Source organism: Platalea leucorodia (genome assembly GCF_965183815.1).
Source record: "Platalea leucorodia genome assembly, chromosome: 5".
In the NCBI taxonomy this organism is placed as follows: Eukaryota; Metazoa; Chordata; class Aves; order Pelecaniformes; family Threskiornithidae; genus Platalea; species Platalea leucorodia.
Window position 1 is genome coordinate 88169626 of NC_138827.1, and position 20403 is coordinate 88190028.

At 36.7% G+C, this 20403-nt stretch overlaps 1 protein-coding gene across 4 annotated transcripts in view; it reads left to right on the forward strand.

Annotated features, from left to right (window-relative positions):
* Positions 1-20403, forward strand: part of PTPN4 (protein tyrosine phosphatase non-receptor type 4) — a 124196-nt gene that overhangs the window by 39669 nt on the left and 64124 nt on the right. For all 4 annotated transcript variants that reach the window (XM_082311993.1, XM_082311991.1, XM_082311992.1 and 1 more), the window contains exons 2-6: positions 5199-5353; positions 11925-12032; positions 16132-16174; positions 16272-16350; positions 20331-20375. In XM_082311993.1, the coding sequence (XP_082168119.1) occupies positions 5216-5353; positions 11925-12032; positions 16132-16174; positions 16272-16350; positions 20331-20375 (413 nt within the window). In that variant the 5' untranslated portion in view covers positions 5199-5215. The remainder of the gene's footprint in view (positions 1-5198; positions 5354-11924; positions 12033-16131; positions 16175-16271; positions 16351-20330; positions 20376-20403) is intronic.

Sequence of the window (20403 nt, forward strand, 5' to 3'; positions counted from 1 at the left end):
GCTGCAGATTTTACTTTGGAGCTTGAAGTCAGTCCTTTGTTCCATACTAACTTTAGCTATAACATATTTTTGTTTCAGAAGTTTGCAACCAGCGTAGATGAATTTTTATCAGTTTTGTAATTTTATATATCATCATTTGCTAGGAAATCAGATAGCTATGATTTATAACCTCATAGGCAATAGCTAGCCATCTCACTATTTTGCTAGTATGTTGTCAAAATGTATAGCAAGCATGGCAATACCTGGTCAGGAGAAATAATATTGTCTGTGTTCTTGGTGCATGTATTTCCAGAAGAAAGGAGTAGTAAAGATGATATTGGATACAGTTCGGGGCCAATTATATTGTAAAACAAGTGTGTCACAGTAAGACCAGTAATTGCAGGGCCTGTCTGTGCCTAACTACTGCATCCTTTTTGTATGTACGTATGCTGATAGAGGTGTAAATACACGTTGTGTACACATGATTGGCCACAAAGCAGTTATATGTAATACCCCTGGCAGATCTTAGAAGGAGGAGTATATTTGAGAGAGCCTGTGATGGTGAAGGCATTTTAACATAATCCCTACATACTTACATAGTTTCTTTGCCGACATGTGGGGAATGAATAACTTTGAATGTGGTTTGCAGAAAATAGTCTGTCTTTTGTCACTTTCCTCTCTATTACTTTCATGGATGTTATATTTCCATTTTGTAGAAGTATTTAAGGATTTCAGTTACTACACTTAGTTGTAAAACTGTATTCTGTAGTTGCAAAAGCCTCTTAGTTTCGTGGAGGAAACTTGTCTAATACAAGATGGCTGTTCAGGCTACTATGTATTGTACGTGGGATGTGGAATATAATGCTTCATTGCCTAACCTGGAAGTTCGAAACGTGGTTTCCTAAGTCCATGAAGAAAACATTCCTGAATGACTGATGTCCAGCATGGTGTGAATATGAGCTCCGCACCAGGATGATGCTTAACTCCAGGCTGTGGAACAGTTTGTGAGAAGTATCTTTATGTGTGTGTCCTATTCATTCCTTCCTTAAAGAGAGTGAGAGGGCATTGCCCTTCACGTCTCTGAGCTAGACGAAGTGTTGTTCTGACCCAATATAGCTGGTCCTGTTTCCTTAGCAAACTTATAATACAGTGCCTTCTTTCTTGAATTTGATCATTTCATTTATGTACATTGAGAAACAACTGAATCACTGTCTGTGACTATTCAGTGTTTTTGTTTGGTTGAAGATCAACTGTGTTACAGTGAGAACCTTGCTGGGTCTGCAGGTTGGGTCTATCGAAGGACACGGTGAATGGTTGCTTGGTATTAAATGATTTTGAGGATCACTGAGGGCACAGTTTCTCCTTGCTCACTGTTATGAATTTGTTGCTCTGTTTGAAACCCAGAAGTTTTCTGTCTAGGTTAAGGCAGTGATGAGGAAAGAAGTATTGTCTTGTCTTGATCAGGAAATAAGACAAAAATAGGGGAGAGAACAGGAGGGAAAGGTGAGATTTGCTTTTTTGTTCCTTTAAAGCATGATGGTTTCTGGCCTTTAGCAAGTCTTTTTTTTCTGCTGCAAAATTGTGAATTGTTGAGTTAGACCCTTCTGGGTCACTACCAAATGGTTTTGTGAGGGCTGCAATACTTATTCGGAGGCTAAACAGTCCTACTTTGTGCACTGGTGTTTGTATTCGTGGGAAAGGACTCTGAGATAACCCTCCTGGTTGATTTATCACTTATGCAAATCCTCGTAAAATATGCCTGTCAAAGGGTTGTCTCTGTGGTATGGATAAACTGTTTTTAATCAAATTGCATGCTTTTCTGAAACCTTCTTTGATTCAGGTCACAGGCAAATAGTCTTGGCTATGGTTATTGGTTGTGTAGCTGCACTGATAAAGATGCTGATCTTTATGCCATTATGGCTAGTAAGGTGACTGACTTTTAGGTTGTGTCTATGTGACGTAAAATACTGTTTGTGAAATGTTATGTTGTTGGCTCAGATCACTGGTATGGAGGGGCAGTTACCTATTCTTCTCTGTTAAAGGTTTTCTTCTGCCTTTCATTTTTGAGACTTGTAGAAGGCCTAGCAGAAGCAGCCTCTTCATGAGGAGTTGTCAGACGTGTACTTTCACGTTAGGCTTTACTTTGGAGTTTTAATGTTTGTGACACAATTTTTTCATTTTGTCATTAAGAGAAACTCATGAGTTTAGCTTTCAGTTGGTGGGTTTATCTGGTATCTTCATCCTTTCTCAGTTTGTCATGCTGGTTTAGCAAAACAAAAATAAACTTGCTGTAATTCTGCAGGAATACAGCATTGCAGTTCTGAAGCCAGAGTGACTGAGTAGCCAAAAAAAAAAAAAAAGCCGTCTGGTAAGGAAACAAGTACTTTTTAATCTGAAAATGCTGGTTAAGTCAAAACTGAAACATTTTGCAAGGATGGATTATCATCAGAAAGATTTTTTTTATGTCTGTGTGGTCATGCTGAAAGAGCTGAAGGCATACTCTAGAAAAGCAAAATACCTCAGATTTTTAGGGCAGTTGCTCAGGAGGTTGACTGCAGGCAGTGGGAAGAGGGTTAAACTGCAAATTCCTGGCCCTTCCTGATAGAGGCGGCTTGGATCTTGGTCTTCCGCTTTCCCATGAGGGCCTAAGTATCTAAGCTATTAACTATTTCTGAATCTGAATTCTCTCAGTGCCAGGAGGCACACAAGGCGCGAACATCATTATTCCACTTCGATCGGTCTGCGGCTGCGTGCTCTGGAGTCCCAAGGGCCACAGCGCAGTCTTCTGTTGGTTTTTTCCTCAAGACATGACCGATCCAGTTCCATCTCCTCCTCCTCACTTCATTACTGATTTTCTCCATCTCCGCCATTTCGGTTTTTTTGAAAGCTGATGCTTGTCATTTCTGCAACTTCTTTTTTTTTTTTCTGGGAGGAGGTAGTTGGCCTCCTGCCCAACCCCCATGACTTGGAGGGCCAGTGGTTTTTCTGTCAGGGTGGCCTTCCCTTAGGCTGCGTTGGTTCGCGGCACCTTCTTCAGTTTTATCCGGTGCACCCTCCAGAGAGGGATCCACTATCCACCACCCAGGGGACGTGCCTTCTAGCCGTGCAGCCCCAGCCGAAGGTATTAACTATTTAGGAGGGGATTAATCTTTTACTTATTACCTCTATTCATTTGTGTGTATTGGAACACAGATATCTCTTATGATCCAGGCAAGCACTCTAATCACTGCTGGGATGTTTGCTGTCCTCTGCTAAATTCTCGTTTTTTATCACGGTACACACCACCCCTCTCAAAATAGGAAGCAAACATGTAAACATTTTTGAAGTCTTCATAATTTTTCAAAAAATAAGGAAAATCAATCATTTTGTATTCAGTTTTGAGAATATCTGTTTTCTTTTACTAGTTTTTAAGATATTTTAATTTTCTATCTCAATACATTCTCTGCTGAAGTTATGAAACTTTCTGTTTGCTTATGCCCTTGTCAGAGGATGTAGAAATAGTTTGCTGAGTGTGTAATTAAGTGAATCACAGGCCCTGATCTTGCGAAGTACTTAAGAAAGTAACTATATCGTTGGATAGGGCTAATAGCATCAGGTGTGCACCTAAGTAGTTCGCTGGACTGGGGTTGCGGGATAACAACAACCCCATGCAACGCTACAGGCTTGGGGAGGAGTGGCTGGAGAGCTGCCTGGCAGAAAAGGACCTGGGGGTGTTGGTCGACAGCCGCCTGAACATGAGCCAGCAGTGTGCTCAGGTGGCCAAGAGGGCCAATGGCATCCTGGCCTGTATCAGGAATAGTGTGGCCAGCAGGACCAGGGAGGTGATACTGCCCCTGGACTCGGCACTGATGAGGCCGCACCTCGAGTCCTGTGTTCAGTTTTGGGCGCCTCACTCCAAGAAGGACATGGAGGTGCTGGAGTGTGTCCAGAGAAGGGCAACGAAGCTGGTGAAGGGTCTGGAGCACAAGTCTTACGAGGAGCGGCTGAGGGAGCTGGGGTTGTTTAGTCTGGAGAAGAGGAGGCTGAGGGGAGACCTTATTGCTCTCTACAGCTACCTGAAAGGAGGCTGATAGCGAGGTGGGGGTTGGTCTCTTCTTCCAAGTAACAAGCGATAGGATGAGAGGAAATGGCCTCAAGCTGCGCCAGGGGAAGTTTAGGTTGGATATTAGAAAAAACTTCTTCGCCGAAAGGGTGGTCAGGCATTGGCACAGGCTGCCCAGGGAAGTGGTTGAGTCTCCATCCCTGGAGGTATTTATAAGGCAGGTAGACATGGTGCTCGAGGACATGGTATAGATGGACTTGGTAGTGCTAGGTTAACGGTTGGACTCGATGATCTTAAGGGTCTTTTCCAACCTTAATGATTCTATGATTCTATAATCATTACAATCTTAGTTTTGAAAAGTGAAAGTCACATTTCAACTCTTGCATTTTATTTATCAGCCCTTAGTGCAGAGTGTAGATTTCTGTTGGTCACGGTTCCTTATTTGGACATAAGAATTGTTTGGGTTTCCAAACTTAATATGTAAATCCATCCAAATTGACCTAGACAGAAGATTCAGTAGTTTGACAAACCTTTATCTACTTGTGTTGTAATTTAAAAAACAAACAAAGAAAGAAACAAAAGAAAGGCTAATGTTTGTTATCACTGTGTATTCGCATGTCTAATTATTATACAGTGAATGCACAAGCTTTGCAGAATAATGTATCAGAATCTTTGTATCTCTGTTCTACATGCTTTTTCTCTATAAAGCTTTTTGGTGTAAGCATTTTTTTGCTGTTTTGCACTGAAATTCATTACTTAATTGCCTTTAATATTGGGAGCCTAGTAGCCATGATGCCCACAAATTACAATGCTTTGTGAAGTGAAAATGCTGTGCTGAATCTTTAAAAAAAAACCCAAAAAAACCCCAAACAAAAAACAACAAAAAAACCAAACCAAAAACCACACAAACCAAAACCACAAAACAACCTTAAAATAGGGAGGGGAGGGGACAATGGACAGAAAGTAAAGGACTGAGTATTTTGGAATAAGATTGTGTTGTAATTTGTAAGACATTGTTTCATTATTGGATACCATGAATTTAGTACTCATTTTTCTTTTTTCTATAATGGAGTTTTTTAGCAATGGGCTTGCTGTGTGTTGACCTTTCTTTGAAGTATGACATTCTTGCATTTGCACTTTTTGATCTTTTTTAATTTTTTTTTTCTTTTGCTTAAAGACCGTGTGTGGACAGTAATGACCGCACGTTTCCGATTGCCTGCTGGCAGAACCTACAATGTACGAGCATCTGAGCTGGCACGAGACAGGCAGCATACGGAGGTGGTCTGCAACATTCTTCTCCTGGATAACACTGTACAAGCTTTCAGAGTTAATGTAAGTAATTTGCTTATTGCAAATCAATATCACCGAGCTTGCTTTCCTTTGCTGGACTTGTATGGCTAGAAGGGGAAGTTACATTCAGGCAGGCATGCTTGCACATGTATGTACTAAGTCACTGTGAACTTAGTCATTCTGGCATCCTCTATAGTATATATAACAGATCTTAATTTCAAAATTGAACATACAAAGCATAGTTTATTTCTAGTAATTTTCTTCATGGGCTAAAGTTGTATAGTGGAAATGGAGGGAAGTTTTGCCACTGAGTTGAATGAGAAGCGAGCTTTTCTTTACTCCATTCTGGTTTTTGCATTTTGAACATGAGTAAGGTGTAATGATAACTCTTCTCTTGACTCTGTAGGTAACTATGTTCAATCATGTGTATGCTTATATTTGTTTACAGCTATTATCTTTAAGTATCTCTTTGCTTTTTGCATTTCTCCGATTATATTCTTGTTCTGTGATTTCCCTTGCTTAAACTCACCATCTTCTAATGCACTAATGAGGATGGCAGGAAAGAAAATAGGAAGCTGGTTGCTGAATACTGAGGACTGTTACTGGGAAAAGTGAATAACTTTTAGATATGAGTCTGGAATTTAAAGCATGTTATTCTTCAGATTTTCTAATCTGTAATCCTTGATAAGGAGTTAAAATGAAAATGGTCATGATTTTGTGCATATGTTCACACAAGTGCAACCATTTCTTTTGACTTCTTGAGGGAAAAAATCCACAAACAACAGGCAAGGACCTCAGAAGAAAACATTAAAGCATTTATAGTTATCTTTATGTGAGAAGAAGCAGAATTCAACGGAGAAGAAGCTGTGGGGTGTCCTGGGGCAGGAGAATTTAGCTTTTACTTTGTAAGCTATAGAATTGATGACTTATGTGGAGAAGGGTTGAATAATGTGATAGTAAAAGTTACAGGTGGCATGATTATTAAAGTTTTTCAAGAGAAAATTGAACTTCAGCGAATGGAATGAAGTACCATCGAGTACCTCGATATCAAATAAGGCTGTGGGACTTCAGCTGGGAAGTGAGGGAGAAACTGAAGCAGTTCTCAAATCCGTGTGAACAAGTTTAATTTGGACTATTTGAAAAAGTTATAATGCTCAGTAATTGTATTGGATTCTGATATCCAGTGTTTAGTGAGGATATTGATGCATTTTAATGTTTTAGGGAAGATTTATGAGAGTGATTGCATTTCTTTGTTCTGTAATCAGGTGGTTAGAGCCTGTGCAGCCTGCAGCTGCCTATCAGAGGAGCAAAATCTCTGTTATCTAGCAAAAGCTTGCAAGGATCCAGTGTTGAGTGGCTTAAGATTTAGAGGTAGACTGGTGATTATTTGTTTTAGATTTATCAATCAAGATAGAAGGTATTGGGATGTTCTCTTAAGGCATTTTTGTAGTTCACTGAGGAGCTATTTAACTTTTCGGGACTTATGAGTAGTTAAGGGTGCGAATTTTGGATGACGGAGCTGGGGGAGGGACGACCAAAGACTTTAATTTATCAACACCAGGCCTCATCTCCTTCCTGGGATAATTTCTCCTACATACCTTTTCCCTTTTTCTCTACAATATTCCACTGCTCTTCTATATCTCTTATCTTGTCATCCTTGCTAACAGGTCTATACTGCCTGCCAAAAAGCAGTATGTGCAGAATGTAGTTGGAGACAAAGCATTAAAAGTGCATGAGAAAATGTCAATGTTGTGTTCTCTGCTTTCAGGTGCATGAGCTTTACATTAAAATATCTGTTTTGCAGTTTTTTTTGTTTGTTTATAAGAGTTGGCTAAAATAAGGAATAATTGTTGTACAATAGGTATGGGAGGTTATGCTTCTTTTTGATCTAGGTGTTCAAAAGCTGTATGTTTAACGTTAGAGAATGCTAGTGCCTGTCTAGAATAGAATCACCAGTTATAAATCCTCAGACATCTATTCTGTCTCTCCCAAGAAAAATTTATGTAATATGTTCTCGCCACCTCCCTAGTGTACTAAATATTTTAGTTGCATGGACCACGCTTTACTGCTTATATAGATCAGCCTGCAAGTTTGTCTATTAAAACCAAGTTTAGGGAACAAAAAGTCCCTTGGTGCTCAACATTTTGATCTCGGGTCTTAGCCTCAATCTGTTTTTTCCTAAAATAGGGAGTAGTAAATATTCAATCATAGCAAATATATGCTAACCTACATGGTATACAGGTTTTCAGGGTTTATAGCTGTGTTTTACTTTATTGTGGTTGACACAATACTTGGCAATAAATATTTATAGATTGTTTTCAAAATAGGAAGAACAAAGATAACATCAAATAAATTAGCAGGGTTTTTTTCTTCTGGTGATTGCTATAGGTATTCTGTATGCTAATGATTGTAAAGCTTAATCATCTGGAGTACGCAGCTCTGTATTAACAAAAATGTACTCAAATGCTATTTCTTCTCCAACTGAAAAGTACCGATCACAGACAAAGTATCTTGATAATTTATGTGACATGTCCTAAGTTCACATTTTAACCAGCCTTTTCCATTGATCTGCTGCAAAATAGGCGTTCTTTGTGCCTTACCTTGTATAGAGCGTAACAAATCACGTCAAATAATCCCTGTGGATTGTAGCCAGACAAAGGTTATTTTGGTTGAAGGCAGAAGAATCGGTTAGAACTAACCTGTGCATATGTTTGAAAAGTAGAAATCCTTTCTAGAAAATGCTCTGCTTACCAAATTAAGAATTCCTACTTCGACCCTGAAAAGCACGCTTCATAGAAAGCGTAGCCGGAAGAAATGAGGCTGACTTGAGTTAATAACATGATCAGGATGATTTGCATTACTGTAAACCTGCTTCTTCAAGACCAAATTGCTTTAATTGGTTATAATTAATTGTTTAAATACCTCAAATTGTATCTTTTCCATGCAGGCTGACTCAACTGTATTCCCTGAAAACCAGTACATAGATATGGAGATCACACTAAACTTGAGGGAAAACTAAGTCAAGGTAGATGGGATGAGTTGTTCTGTGAACAAGGCTAGTGAGTTAGCAGTCATGGACAAACGTTTCAATTTGGAGCCTTTATTATCTCAGAGTTCTCCTCAAAGTTAATGCATTTACACTCTAATAGAAGTAAAATCTAAAAATCTGTAAAATAACACAAACAAACAAAAAAACCCCTACACCAACCCTCCCCACCACCCCACCACCCCCCCGTAATTCTAGAAGTGAAAATTTTCAATAACTTGATCTTCAGCATTACTTAGTTACTTCCCTTTTTTCTTTGGCCAAAAAAATAAATAGCCTGCTTGGAAACTTTTTTAAAAACAAGATAATTTTTTGCAAAGCTCACATAAGCTTTAGAATGAAAGGAGACAGTAGTACAGCGCTGGCTCTTCGGGGATGTGCTTGCTTGAGTCGCAACCCAAGTATTGTGGCGAGCTGCGCGAGGAGAGGTTCCAGTGTTGTTACTGGTGAAGGAGCAGTGCAGCCTCCCACAGACCCGTGAGCAGCAGAGCCGTCTGACCCCCTCCAGGAAAGCCTGGGACCTGCCATCCCATTCCTCTCTCATCAGAAGTCCGGATTTGTTTGGAGTGGCACGGCAGCAGTATCTCCTGGTGTTTGCTGTAGATAGTGCCAGTTCTGTAGACTGGCAACAAAACCAGAACACCAGTAGTATAAACTGGGAAGATTGTGGTGGTACTTGGTCAGCAGGCATTAAACCTATGTAGTTGTGGATGTTTTCCTAAATTTTCAAACATGGGTGTTTGTAAACAGCTAACAATCATTCTGTGATTAGAGATTAATAGATGTTAGTCACTAGATGATAGATACTTCATAAAGTGCAGTTAATGTCTAGTGTTGATGTCAAATTTGTTCTGACAGGCCAAAATTTCTTAGCCATTTTGCTTCCAGCAATGACTAATAAGAAGTACGCATAACATTCTAATACTCCAATTCAGAAAAAATGTTGATACGTTTTATATCTAACTCCTGCAGTTTTATGTTAGATAGTTCCCATTTTTCATATATTTATCCATTATTCCCTGTTTTAAGAGGAAACATTAATGTTTAACTTTATCTGTAGGAATAAAGCAAGCTTCTTTTTACGCTAATCCACATTTATTGGTTTTGCTTTTTTATTAAAAAAAAAAAAAGGCAAAATTAGAAACTTGTTAACATACTTCTTATAATTTGTAGCAGCTATTCAATGGTTATGATAGTATTACAAATATTTTGGACCTTTCACAGCAAGCAGGATTATGACCTTCACCTGCTCTGGCAAGCTGCAACATCATTATATAAATATCAGAGATGGGTTAAACTGAGGTCTGGTTTTACTAGATGCTTATCTTTATTTTGCACTGAGAGTAAAACATTGTGATCAAAACAAATCCTTCATGTTGAAACTAGCCTTCTCGTACCAAATTTGATGCTCTGTTGCAGGACAAATACCTTCCTTGCAGTCCTGAAATGACGTTCTGTATTACTAAATTCAAACTGATCAGCAAGTTCTAAGCTTTTTCGTTAGAAAACTTCTATTCACATATTTAAGAAACAGTATAAATTCTCAGGTTTAGATTGGAAAAAAGCTACAGAATTGATATCTGCATGTTATTTAAAGAAGTAACATGTCAGCTGTGGTAAATGTAAGCCTAAACTTGGGTTCCAAACATCTCCCGTTTTCTGATAGTAACGGTCATAAGTCCTTAGTTTGAATTCTGATTTAAATCTGTATGGGGAAAAATGCCAAGGAGCAATTAGTGTTGCTATGTAATTTTAAAATTAGTTTTATTTGCTGAAAAAATTGTACTGATTACTGGTTTATTTCAAAATATATCAGAAACTGCTAATTTAGTAAAAATGAAAATTACTATTTCTGGCTTGTACATAAAATTTGCCTTATGCATTTATACTGTTGTGTATTTATTATGTTAACATCTGGATTTTTTCTTTGCTTGTTTTTAGTTATTGGAAAGTAAATTTTTCAGTAGTGAACTTTTTAACAGTGGTGCTCCTGGCTGTTCATTTTCTCTGTATGATTTTTTTTTTTTTTAAATAAGATCTTCTTTCAAGCTACATATAGCAGTTCTTAGATCACTTTTAACTTAGCCAAATTTATATAGGACCTGAAATATATGCCTTATGCAATTTCAACTTGAAATATGCAGAGCTATGGTTATGATTGTCCTGCTGGGATCATTTCAAGCATAATTTGTTGATAACTATTTTCTAATTTTTTTTATTATTACGAAATAAATTATCAAGCTTCTTGGAGTTTTTAGCCCCCAATAAATGGTTTTGAACAGTTTACTCAACTTCAGTGTAATTTCAGCTGAACAAAAAAATGAGTTTTGATAGAATGTTCTTAGATGTTAACAAATGTCTGAATGTGATTTGTAGATTTTTCTTATATATGGATATTAATGAAACTCTTGCAACCTTCTTTTGACCTTTTAGTTATATGCTTCTGTTTTAACGGCTGTAAAAGTAAACTGTTGTATAATCTCTATGAGAAGTGAGGTCATTTGGGAGCAGAAGAGCAGGTTTTTTGTTTTAAAACTTGAAAAATATTGCCTACAGTAAACAAGGCAAGATGTATCAAATCCATACTTGACACCTAGAAGATTTTTAGAAGCTTGCTTGGCACCAGAGGAGTAGGAAATCTGGGTGGAAAATGTATCAATCATCTCTTTCATCTTTTTGTTTTTGTTTGACAGTTGTTCTTGCAGAATTTTTCCTCATCTTTTGTACTTCAAGCAGCTCTGACACTTTAACTTCTTTGGGAAACTCCCTTCAGATTTCACCAAATGTAGTTATTGAGTCCTGTCATAACGGCATGCTCAGTGTTTCAATTACTGTGTTGGCAGTATTTTCAGGTTAGGCAAAAAATTGCTAGGTACCAACAACTACAGATTCTTTTTATGTCATTTTGTGGGTAAGATTTGTCCCTGTAGTAGAAATCAAGTTTGTTCACTTGTCTCGGTAAAGCAATGTTACTGTTATTCAGTTCATTTGAATTAGATCATTTAGAGTGAAGTACTGTCTTTGAGAGAATGCATTTAAATGACACTTCTCAGTTAGATATTTGGCTGCTTCAGCTGTCTATGCCATTTAACTTAGGAAATATTTTCAATATGCTGGTTCACTTAGATTCAGGTATAGATTTTCAAGTAAAATAAGAATAACTTGTACAGACCTTTACTTTTAAATTCAGTGACCCAAACAAGGCTACAAAGTTCTTTGACAAATCCTGGCCTTTTTTCTTTGCTTTGCTTTTTTTCAGTACTCCTTTTAAATATAAAATTTGGCTAATGAATGGCTTTCAGGAATAATCATGTAGCTAGTTGAGAAGTGAGAAATTCTTACTGTCAGAAAATGACAAAGAGGAAAAATAATAATTCCTTACATACATTTCAAAAAGAGAGATGAAGCTCATTTAAAAATAGTGCTCCTGGGATACACTCTGTGATATTTAAAATTTAGGGTGCTAGAGCACATCTGAAAGGATGTGTATGTGCTTTGCCTGCCTAAAGTCTGTGTGTCCGATTATATATTTGTTCATTAAACAATATATGTATGTGTTCTCTGCAGAAACATGATCAGGGACAAGTTCTATTGGATGTAGTCTTCAAGCATCTCGATTTGACAGAGAGAGATTACTTTGGTTTACAGTTGGCTGATGAATCTACTGATAACCCTGTAAGTTGACTCTGTTTTATAAATACGATTTTATAAATCATAGTCATGTTCATCATTGTGCTCTGTGTTGTTGTAAAGAGAAGCAAATAGAAGCCATTGCAATATTGTGCCACCTTTTCCAACTGTGTCATTTGAGCGGGTCAGTATCACATTGTAGTTACAATAAAACTAAATGTTAATAGTTACAGGTTTGGAGTAAAATGTTGAGGTCTGTACTTATGAAATAATACCTTAAAAGGATATTGCTTGTTTTATTGTATCTATTTACTAGACAGCATGATCATTGTCAGTTGGTATAAGAAAGAGTAACTTTTTTTTGGTTGTTTTTATTGTTTTGTTTGTTTGTTTGTTTGTTTTGTGGGGGTTTTTTTTGTTTGTTTGTTTTTCATTAGGACTTAGAAAAAAATGAGGGGTTTTTAGATTGTCCTGTACGGTGTTTTTGGTTCTAGCCCAGACACCTGGTAGGTCTTTCAATAGTGATTCATTATAGTCCACTCTCTGACAAGGGCTGTCAGCTCATTACCTTAACAGAAAAAGGAAGGGACTCCTTTGTAAGTGAGTGTTTATAATAGTTCATGCGCTTTAATTGAAAGGAAATATCATAGGACTGAAACTTTGTAAATCACTTTATAATTCATCTGTAGAAAGTAGTAGATCCAGTTGTAATGTTCAGTGGCTGTAATAGTTACAGCTGTACTGCTGAGATCATGGTTGCTTGAAGAATACTTCTTGAATACTTTCTTTTATAGGTATCAAATGTTCAATACTTGTTTTAAAGTGCAATTTAACTAAATATTATTCCTTATTAGACAATTCTTTACGTAGTTCCCATTATATGTGTGTCGGACTGATGGGGTCTAAATTTATCTCCAACTTGTGTGTCAAAAGTAATTTTGTTCACAAAATGTGCAGAATGTGATCTAAAGAGATAAGTGACACTGTAAAGTGTTACTCAGTAACTAAGGTGAATTTCAGAAGATAGTGCAACTTTCTTTGGTAAGTGCAGATTTGGTCTGCTGTTCTTTTACCATCAAGAGTGACTGTTCTAAATAGAAGGAATACTTTTTTATCTTACTAAGAGGTTGGATTTTTTTCTTAATTTAATGTCTTTTTTTAATGTAGACGAGGAAGAAAGAGGTCACAATACAATCATAATTTTTCTTCTGCCTGAATAGTGAACTACTTCCATGTTTCTCTCTTCTCTAGAGCAAATTATTCTTAATTATATTCTTTTTCTAAATTCTGGTAACGTTAAGATTATTAATATGAATAAAGCTGTATACCACAGTTGTAGGTATTTAACAAAGTTTTCTTTTGTAACTTTGTAGATAGTTCTGTTAAGACATTGGCAAGCTGGCCTCATTTAATCTTTTTATTCTAAACTTTGTTTCCAGGCTGAAAACACATAGGCATGCTGTAGAGAAGGCTGAATTATTTTTTAGCTTTGTTTAAGAAGTATTTAATTGACTGTCACGCAATATTTTACTCAACATTCAGAAATTTGTAGTGTTTCTCATTCTCATTTATCTGGCTTTCCAAAGCTTAGTCATCTGAGCTCTCTTTTTTTTAGTTTATCTATCGGGAAGCAGCTGAACACAACACTGTAATAGAAGGATCTGGTTAAGAGTTAGTCCGAAAGAAGGAGGACTTCACAGCTATTTGATATATGCACATGCTTTAAAGGTTTAGTAGTCTTTGACTTCTAAATATTTTGGCTTTTCAGCACATATCTAGTTGCCATGAAAACAATGTGTCAGAGAGAGAAATGTTACCAATCTTAGTCATGTAAGCTTGAAGAATTTCTGGGTTTGACTAATTTCAGTTTTTGATGTCAGTTTATTTTTATACTCGGTTCATTTGGACAAAGAAACCAGATTGGATGGACAAATATTCTAGTAACTTGTGAAATAACAGTGGAATATTAATAAGATATAGTCAATACAGCAGGAGATAAAGGTGATGGGGAAAAGGGGATTCTGCTAATTGACTGTGAAACATCTATCATTGTGCCTAAACATAGATTTCATAAACTGCACAAGCTTTATGTTTTTGTATAATATTAATGTCACAGTAAAAGCCAATGCAAGAAAGCATTGATGCTGTATACAGCTGGAGTGGTGCTTTTGGCGAGGGTCTTGGACTGGGGATGACTGGAGCAATGCTGAGAAGGGGGTATTGGTGCATAGTGGGAGTGAGGGTGCAGTGAATACTGTCAGTGTGGGTGCTGGAGCACCCGTGGCAGGAGGGAGTGAGGCAGGGATCGTTGCTGGGGGAGGAGAGAGTACAGAAATGACTCTCCAAGGGACTGGGGTACAAAATTCATGGATCCCCAAATCTGTCTGCCTCTCAGACTTACTGGGATGTAAATGGCATAACACGTCTTGCTAGCAGCACCTTGATTCATAAAGTTCTGGTACTTTTGCCTAAATCCTGTCAATTTACAGCTTCTTTAAGTGGTTTAACCCTCTGCAGATTCCCACAGAGGAAATCAGCTTTTGCATTTGGATCCAATGATATCACTTGAAAGAATGGATATTGCCCATTAAATATGGTTCAAGAAAAAGTTATGCTTCTGTGTTTGAGCTACACTAGTACATGCTAAATTGATCTTTACAACCAGAAGGAAATGTAAATGCAAGCTTTTCTGCTAGTCATTTCAATTCCAGGTTTTCTGGATTAACTGTAATCTCAAACAGTACTTCCCACAAAAAAAGAATACATTGGAGGATTATCAGTCAGACCTGTGCATTTATCAGATATATTGATCATAACCCCTTGCTTAAAGATACTCAAGTATCTTTTACCATGTTTTGAAAGATTCTTATCTAAAATTAATGTGTATCCCTGGCTGGAGAGTCCTTTCTTAAGCCTTTACATTTAGTCTTAAAAGTCAATTGATCCTGTGTGAGGTTTTTTTGAAATAATCACACTCTTTAAGCTGTATCAAACTGTCGCTTTAGTTCCTCTTAAGTCATCTACTACAAGGATACAGCATTTGGATGTAGTAATCATTATTTGTTATTCCCAATGAATAAAATGACTCAGAACTAACTTCAGATCCATAGTGTGTGTCAGATAGCTCAGGTACCTCTGTGCGTTTGCTTCCTCCTCCTTCACATGAAAAAAATAAAAAGCCCTGTGATAAATGTGAGGTAGTTACATGCCGTACAGGGTTAGGTCTCTGTCACTTTATAGGAAATGTCGCCATAGAACTGTTTCCTAAGGCGTGTGGGCTTGCCTTGCAAGGCAGGATGAGGAATCAAACAGTATTTATAACAAAGATAGATTTAAGAGTTAACTGAACTGTGTTGGTATGTGCAAAGTCTGCTGGGTTGCCAGTGGGGAATGGTTTAAACAACTTGTAGGGCTTTCCAGAGAACCATACTTCTCTCTGAAGTTTGCAGCGTTGATTTTTATGAAGATCTGTCTGTAATTCCCCACAGCAGTGTTCTCCCGTACAGATGATCAAGATTGGGTGCTGTTTGGTAAAATTGTTCGGTAGTCCTTAATCCAGTAGGCTGAGTGCTGAGCCTCTGGTTTCCAAGATCCCAATTAGCGATTTACCAGAGATGACACTCAGGCTGACAATTTGAAGAGGATCTGTGAGCCAGTGGGCTTGCTCCCTGGATGTGTCAGACCTGCAAAATGCAAACTCAGAAGTACTGGAACTAGTTGAAGCAAATTAACTTCGGAGGTGGGTAAATTAGCCTGTTTATAGCTCTTCACTGCCACAGTTAGTTCACCTTAGATGATCAGTTTAAAGAGTAGTTGAAGATTGTTAAACACACCATAATTGAGTTCTAACCTCTCTCAGGCTCATGTGACAATCATAGAACCAAGTCATTGTCGAATTAGCGCTGTAAGAGACAGATATCTGGACAACAAAGGTTAATGTCGGGGAAAGAAGAACAATAGCAGCTGTTGATGATAATGTTGGTGTCTTTCCAGAATCAGTAAGAAGACTTTGTATGCCAGCAAGACATTTTGGTAAAAGACCAAGTAAAAAGTAATAGAAAAGCAACAGTTATTTGATGTATAAAGCTACAATTTGCACATTTTTGTTTCTCTAAAGTTGGTGTTATAATTTGTCTCTTTCCAGAGGTGGCTGGATCCAAACAAACCTATCAGGAAACAATTAAAAAGTGAGTACATGTATGTATTTGGTCAATTCATATATCATTATTATGCTGTTTTTCCAGGGTACCCTGATTAAATAGAAATAACTTTTCTTGACCGTAGGAGGATCGCCTCACAGTTTGAACTTTAGAGTTAAGTTTTTTGTAAGCGACCCAAACAAGCTCCAAGAAGAATATACAAGGTAGGTCTAATTAATTTATCAATAGAACGTTTTTCTAGAAGGCTTATGTTTAAGGGGAAAACTATCATTAATTTTTTTTAAGGTATAACATGGAAATTTTCTTTTAAATCATTTTTGTGTCATAAGTGCAAGCTTCTAATTTGTGCCTAATAATTACAGATATGAACTATGCAGTTGCACCAAATCAATATAACAAAAAGCCTCTGTGAATAAATTTACAAATTTATATGCAAAGTGAAGTAACTACATGAAGAAAATACTACCAAGTAGAAACAGAAAAGGGAGAATAGAGAAGAGAGGAAAAACTTAATCCCACTATTCACCAATGAGTACAAATTTAATTTTATCCTTACTTGTGTTCTCCTCTGTGATTAAAAAATTCCTGAGCTTTCTGCATTTTTTCTCTTGACCCCCTCCCCAATTTTCTGCTTGGCACTAATAAAATTAATCTCTGTCTGTATGGTTGTAGTCCGAGCTTAAAGCATGTAAGCTTTTTTTGATAGCAGTGTGTTGAAGTCTGTTGAAGAAAATGCTTAGTGTGAATCCAAGATAGGAGGCTTGTGAGTTGCAATTAGTCCCTGAAGAAATGCCTCAAATTTTCAGTATTCTTAATTAATTCTGGTCCTCTACATAACTGGCATGGTTTGACAGATTGGAATTTCTGGATGTCAGCCATTCTGAAAACAGGTCAGCCCCATTCAAAAAACAGTATCCAAATTATTAAGGATAGCTTTAGAAATGTAAGTACCAAAACTGTGAAAATTTGAGTCCACATTTGTTTACAATTTCTTTTGATTTGTCATATTTTGGACAAAATTTTACACGCATCTATGCAGACAGAATTGACTAAAATGAGTCTCAGAGATCCTGGATCAGGCTTTGTTTTATTGAAATATTTACTCTTAAGAAAATTTGGCAATTTACTATATCCAAATAATGAAAAATGTGTTATTTGAATTAAAGGACAATATGTAATATTCCTAAGGAGATGGAAAAAATAGTAAATGTTGATCAATGTGAAGTAAACAGTAACAAAGAGAGAACTGTTTACTTTAAATGTTATGCTGTAAATACAAAGCTATAAATACAGCATTCTTTTAGATTAGAAATAATGTATGATTGCTGTATCAAGGTCAGCTCTGCCTTTTTTGCTAATAGGCCTAATTGCCCCTGAGAAAACTCATTTGTATTTTATAAAGAGAGAGTTGTTATCTGTGGGGTTTTTGGTGTGAAGTTACGATGCCATGTCACAAATATGGGGTCCTTTCATGTAATCAGTATTCGCCCCTTAAAAAAGGAAAGAAAAGAGACAAAGCACAAACTTCTGACAATTCAAGCTCAAGCTGAGACTTTTCAAAGATGGTCAGTTTTTATAAATTCCATGAAGACAAAGGAATGAGTCGACATGTAAGGCAGTGTGAACAGGTGTCAGGGAAGGGTTCAGTGCAAGCTCAAGTCTTATTAAACCTCTGCAAATTCGTGTGAGGGAGGCAGGTCATGAATGCCCCAGGTCAGGAAAGGTCAGCAGGAGCTCACCTTGTGTTGGAGAGTTTGGCCTCAGGGACTTGGCTTGGTAGGAAATGGAGCTTTGTTAGTCTGCTCATGGAAGAAAGACGTGCTTATTAACATTGACTCCAGTTAGCCACACTCTGCCTTACCCTTTTCTAGAGAGAGAGAGAGAGAGAGAGAGAAGGAAGATCAAAACATTGTAATGCAATGCTGCCTTCATTGTTTTAGCTGAATTTGTTGTGCAGGCTTTTCCAGATCTACATTGCTAAAGCTTCTATTGATTTCCTATTTTGCTCAATAATATGCGAGGCTTCTGAGTTCAAACTGGGGTGGCTAGCTAACAGGCGATTAACTTCGCTGTTTGCTGGAAATACTGGGCAGAAAATGAACTCTGCTTGGTGTTCCTTAATCATGAGGTCCCTTAAGTACCATGGAATATTTGTAATAAAGCATTACACCAAAAAAGTACAATAAAATGAAGGTGCAGCTGCACATACAGAATGTTTTTGTCCTACATTTTTGCAGCCCTAAATGTTAACAGGAAAAATAGGAAAAATTGATTTGTTCAGTATATTTGTGGAGAGATGTGCAAGCTAAGCATGTGAAGCATATCCTTTTAATATATAAATTTAACTTGTCATTTATTCCTTTTTTTTAACAGGTAAAGAAATTTTGCTTTATCTGTCTCTTTTTTTGGTTTCAGTATGCATTTTAAGGTGGAAAATGAAAAAGTATTTTGAGGTCTCTAAAGCGTGGCTAATGTCTTAGTTTTAACTTCTTGAGGTTAATACCTTAAACTAAGCGTCTTGCTGTTCTGGTCAGTTAAAGAACCTCTAGATGGTTTTGTAGGAGTTGAGCACATGGGCTAACATCTTTGCTTGTCAGTTTGCAAATGTTTTCCCTCATTTTCTTTCAAACATGGAATGTTTTACGTTTCCACTATATTTAGCTTGTAAATGATTGGATTTCCATGTGTGTATTTGTAAATGTTTGCGGAAGTCTTTAAAGTGGTAGTTAATCCACTTTCTGATGACTACACAATTATGAGAAGTCATATGATGTGTAATAAAGTGATAGATTTTGGTTTTAATTTCTTAGTGCAAGTTAATATTGGGAAATATTTAATGTTTGGTTTCAGTCAAACTTGAGCTAGGTATTTTTGATAAGTAATTTTGATGAGTGTTTATAATGAATGGGTATGGCTGACTCTCTACTTTTGAACCAGAACTACAAGAAGGAAACCAGATTAATAATGATGATGATGATGATGTAGGAGATCCCAAAACAGAATAAATTTATAAGAAAGCAGGAATGATGTTTAAATTTTCCACTCAGTGAAACTTTTCTTTTAAATAAAAAGGCATTAGAGTTTAAATTCTGCAGCTGGTTTTATGCCCTATTAGAAGGGGGTTTTGCTGAAAGTTCAAGCTTGTACTAACATCCTGCCATCTCAGTAAGTCTCATTTGTTACCCCACTTCAATCTCGGTGTCAGTGGAGGTTTATAGCAGGTGTGCTTTGCCATTTGTTGTAAACATTTGTACTTCTTTGAAATTGTCTAAAACCTTTGAGTGAAATATGAAGGAACTAAATTGAATGAACAAAAGGTTCTGAGATGTTAACATAATATTTGGGTTTTGTTGGAGAAACAAAGGAAGTAATTTAGAGGGAAATCTGTTTGCAGTTTTGGGTTTGTTGGGGTTTTTAAGTCATAGTGTTTCTGCTGCCACTGTTTGGTGGGAAATACTTCTTGTTTTAAAGTGTTCATCTGTTCCTTTTGCTGTTTCCTTCTCCTTCCTGACTTGAAAGAGTGGGCATGGGAAGACTAGATGAGTTTCTAAAACAAGCTTTTCTCACATCATAATTAAAGAAAACTTCAGAAGTTCAAGGGAAGTCAGTTGGAAGGCGTTTGACATAATAGAATCCACAACTTTTGTTTAAGAATGTAACTCCAAAATACTAAGAGTAATTATTTTAGTTTAAATGAAAACAGAGTAATATCAAGTACTCAATGAGAATAAATTAATTTTATCTACCTGGAGTACAAATCATCCTTATTTAGGTACCTCCATACACAGATGCAAACTTCAGCTTTTGGTTGCCATATTATATAGTTCTATTGTTCACACTCATTCATCATGAAGGCACTTCTTTTTCCTTTTTTTGAACTTTAAGTTCAACATAAATACTGGAAAGTAAATCAGGTAGAATGAAATTTGCAGCCTTTTAGTGAAATATAACGTATAACTTCATAGCCTGTAACTAGTTTAATTTACAAAGTTGTATTATTATTTTACTAATCACAGTTTAATTTCTTTCTCATAGGAGTTTAAGAAATAGCATGCAAAATGTAAAGTTTTAGTTTTTCACTAACTGAAAGCAAAATGCATTAAATTGATGAAAAATTGTAAATAATTTTATTTTTAATTATAGTGTTTTTTGTTTGTTTGTTTTTGTTTTTTCTCTAAATAAGGTACCAGTATTTTTTGCAAATTAAACAGGACATTCTTACTGGAAGGTAAGACATTTTTGTTGTGTTAAACATT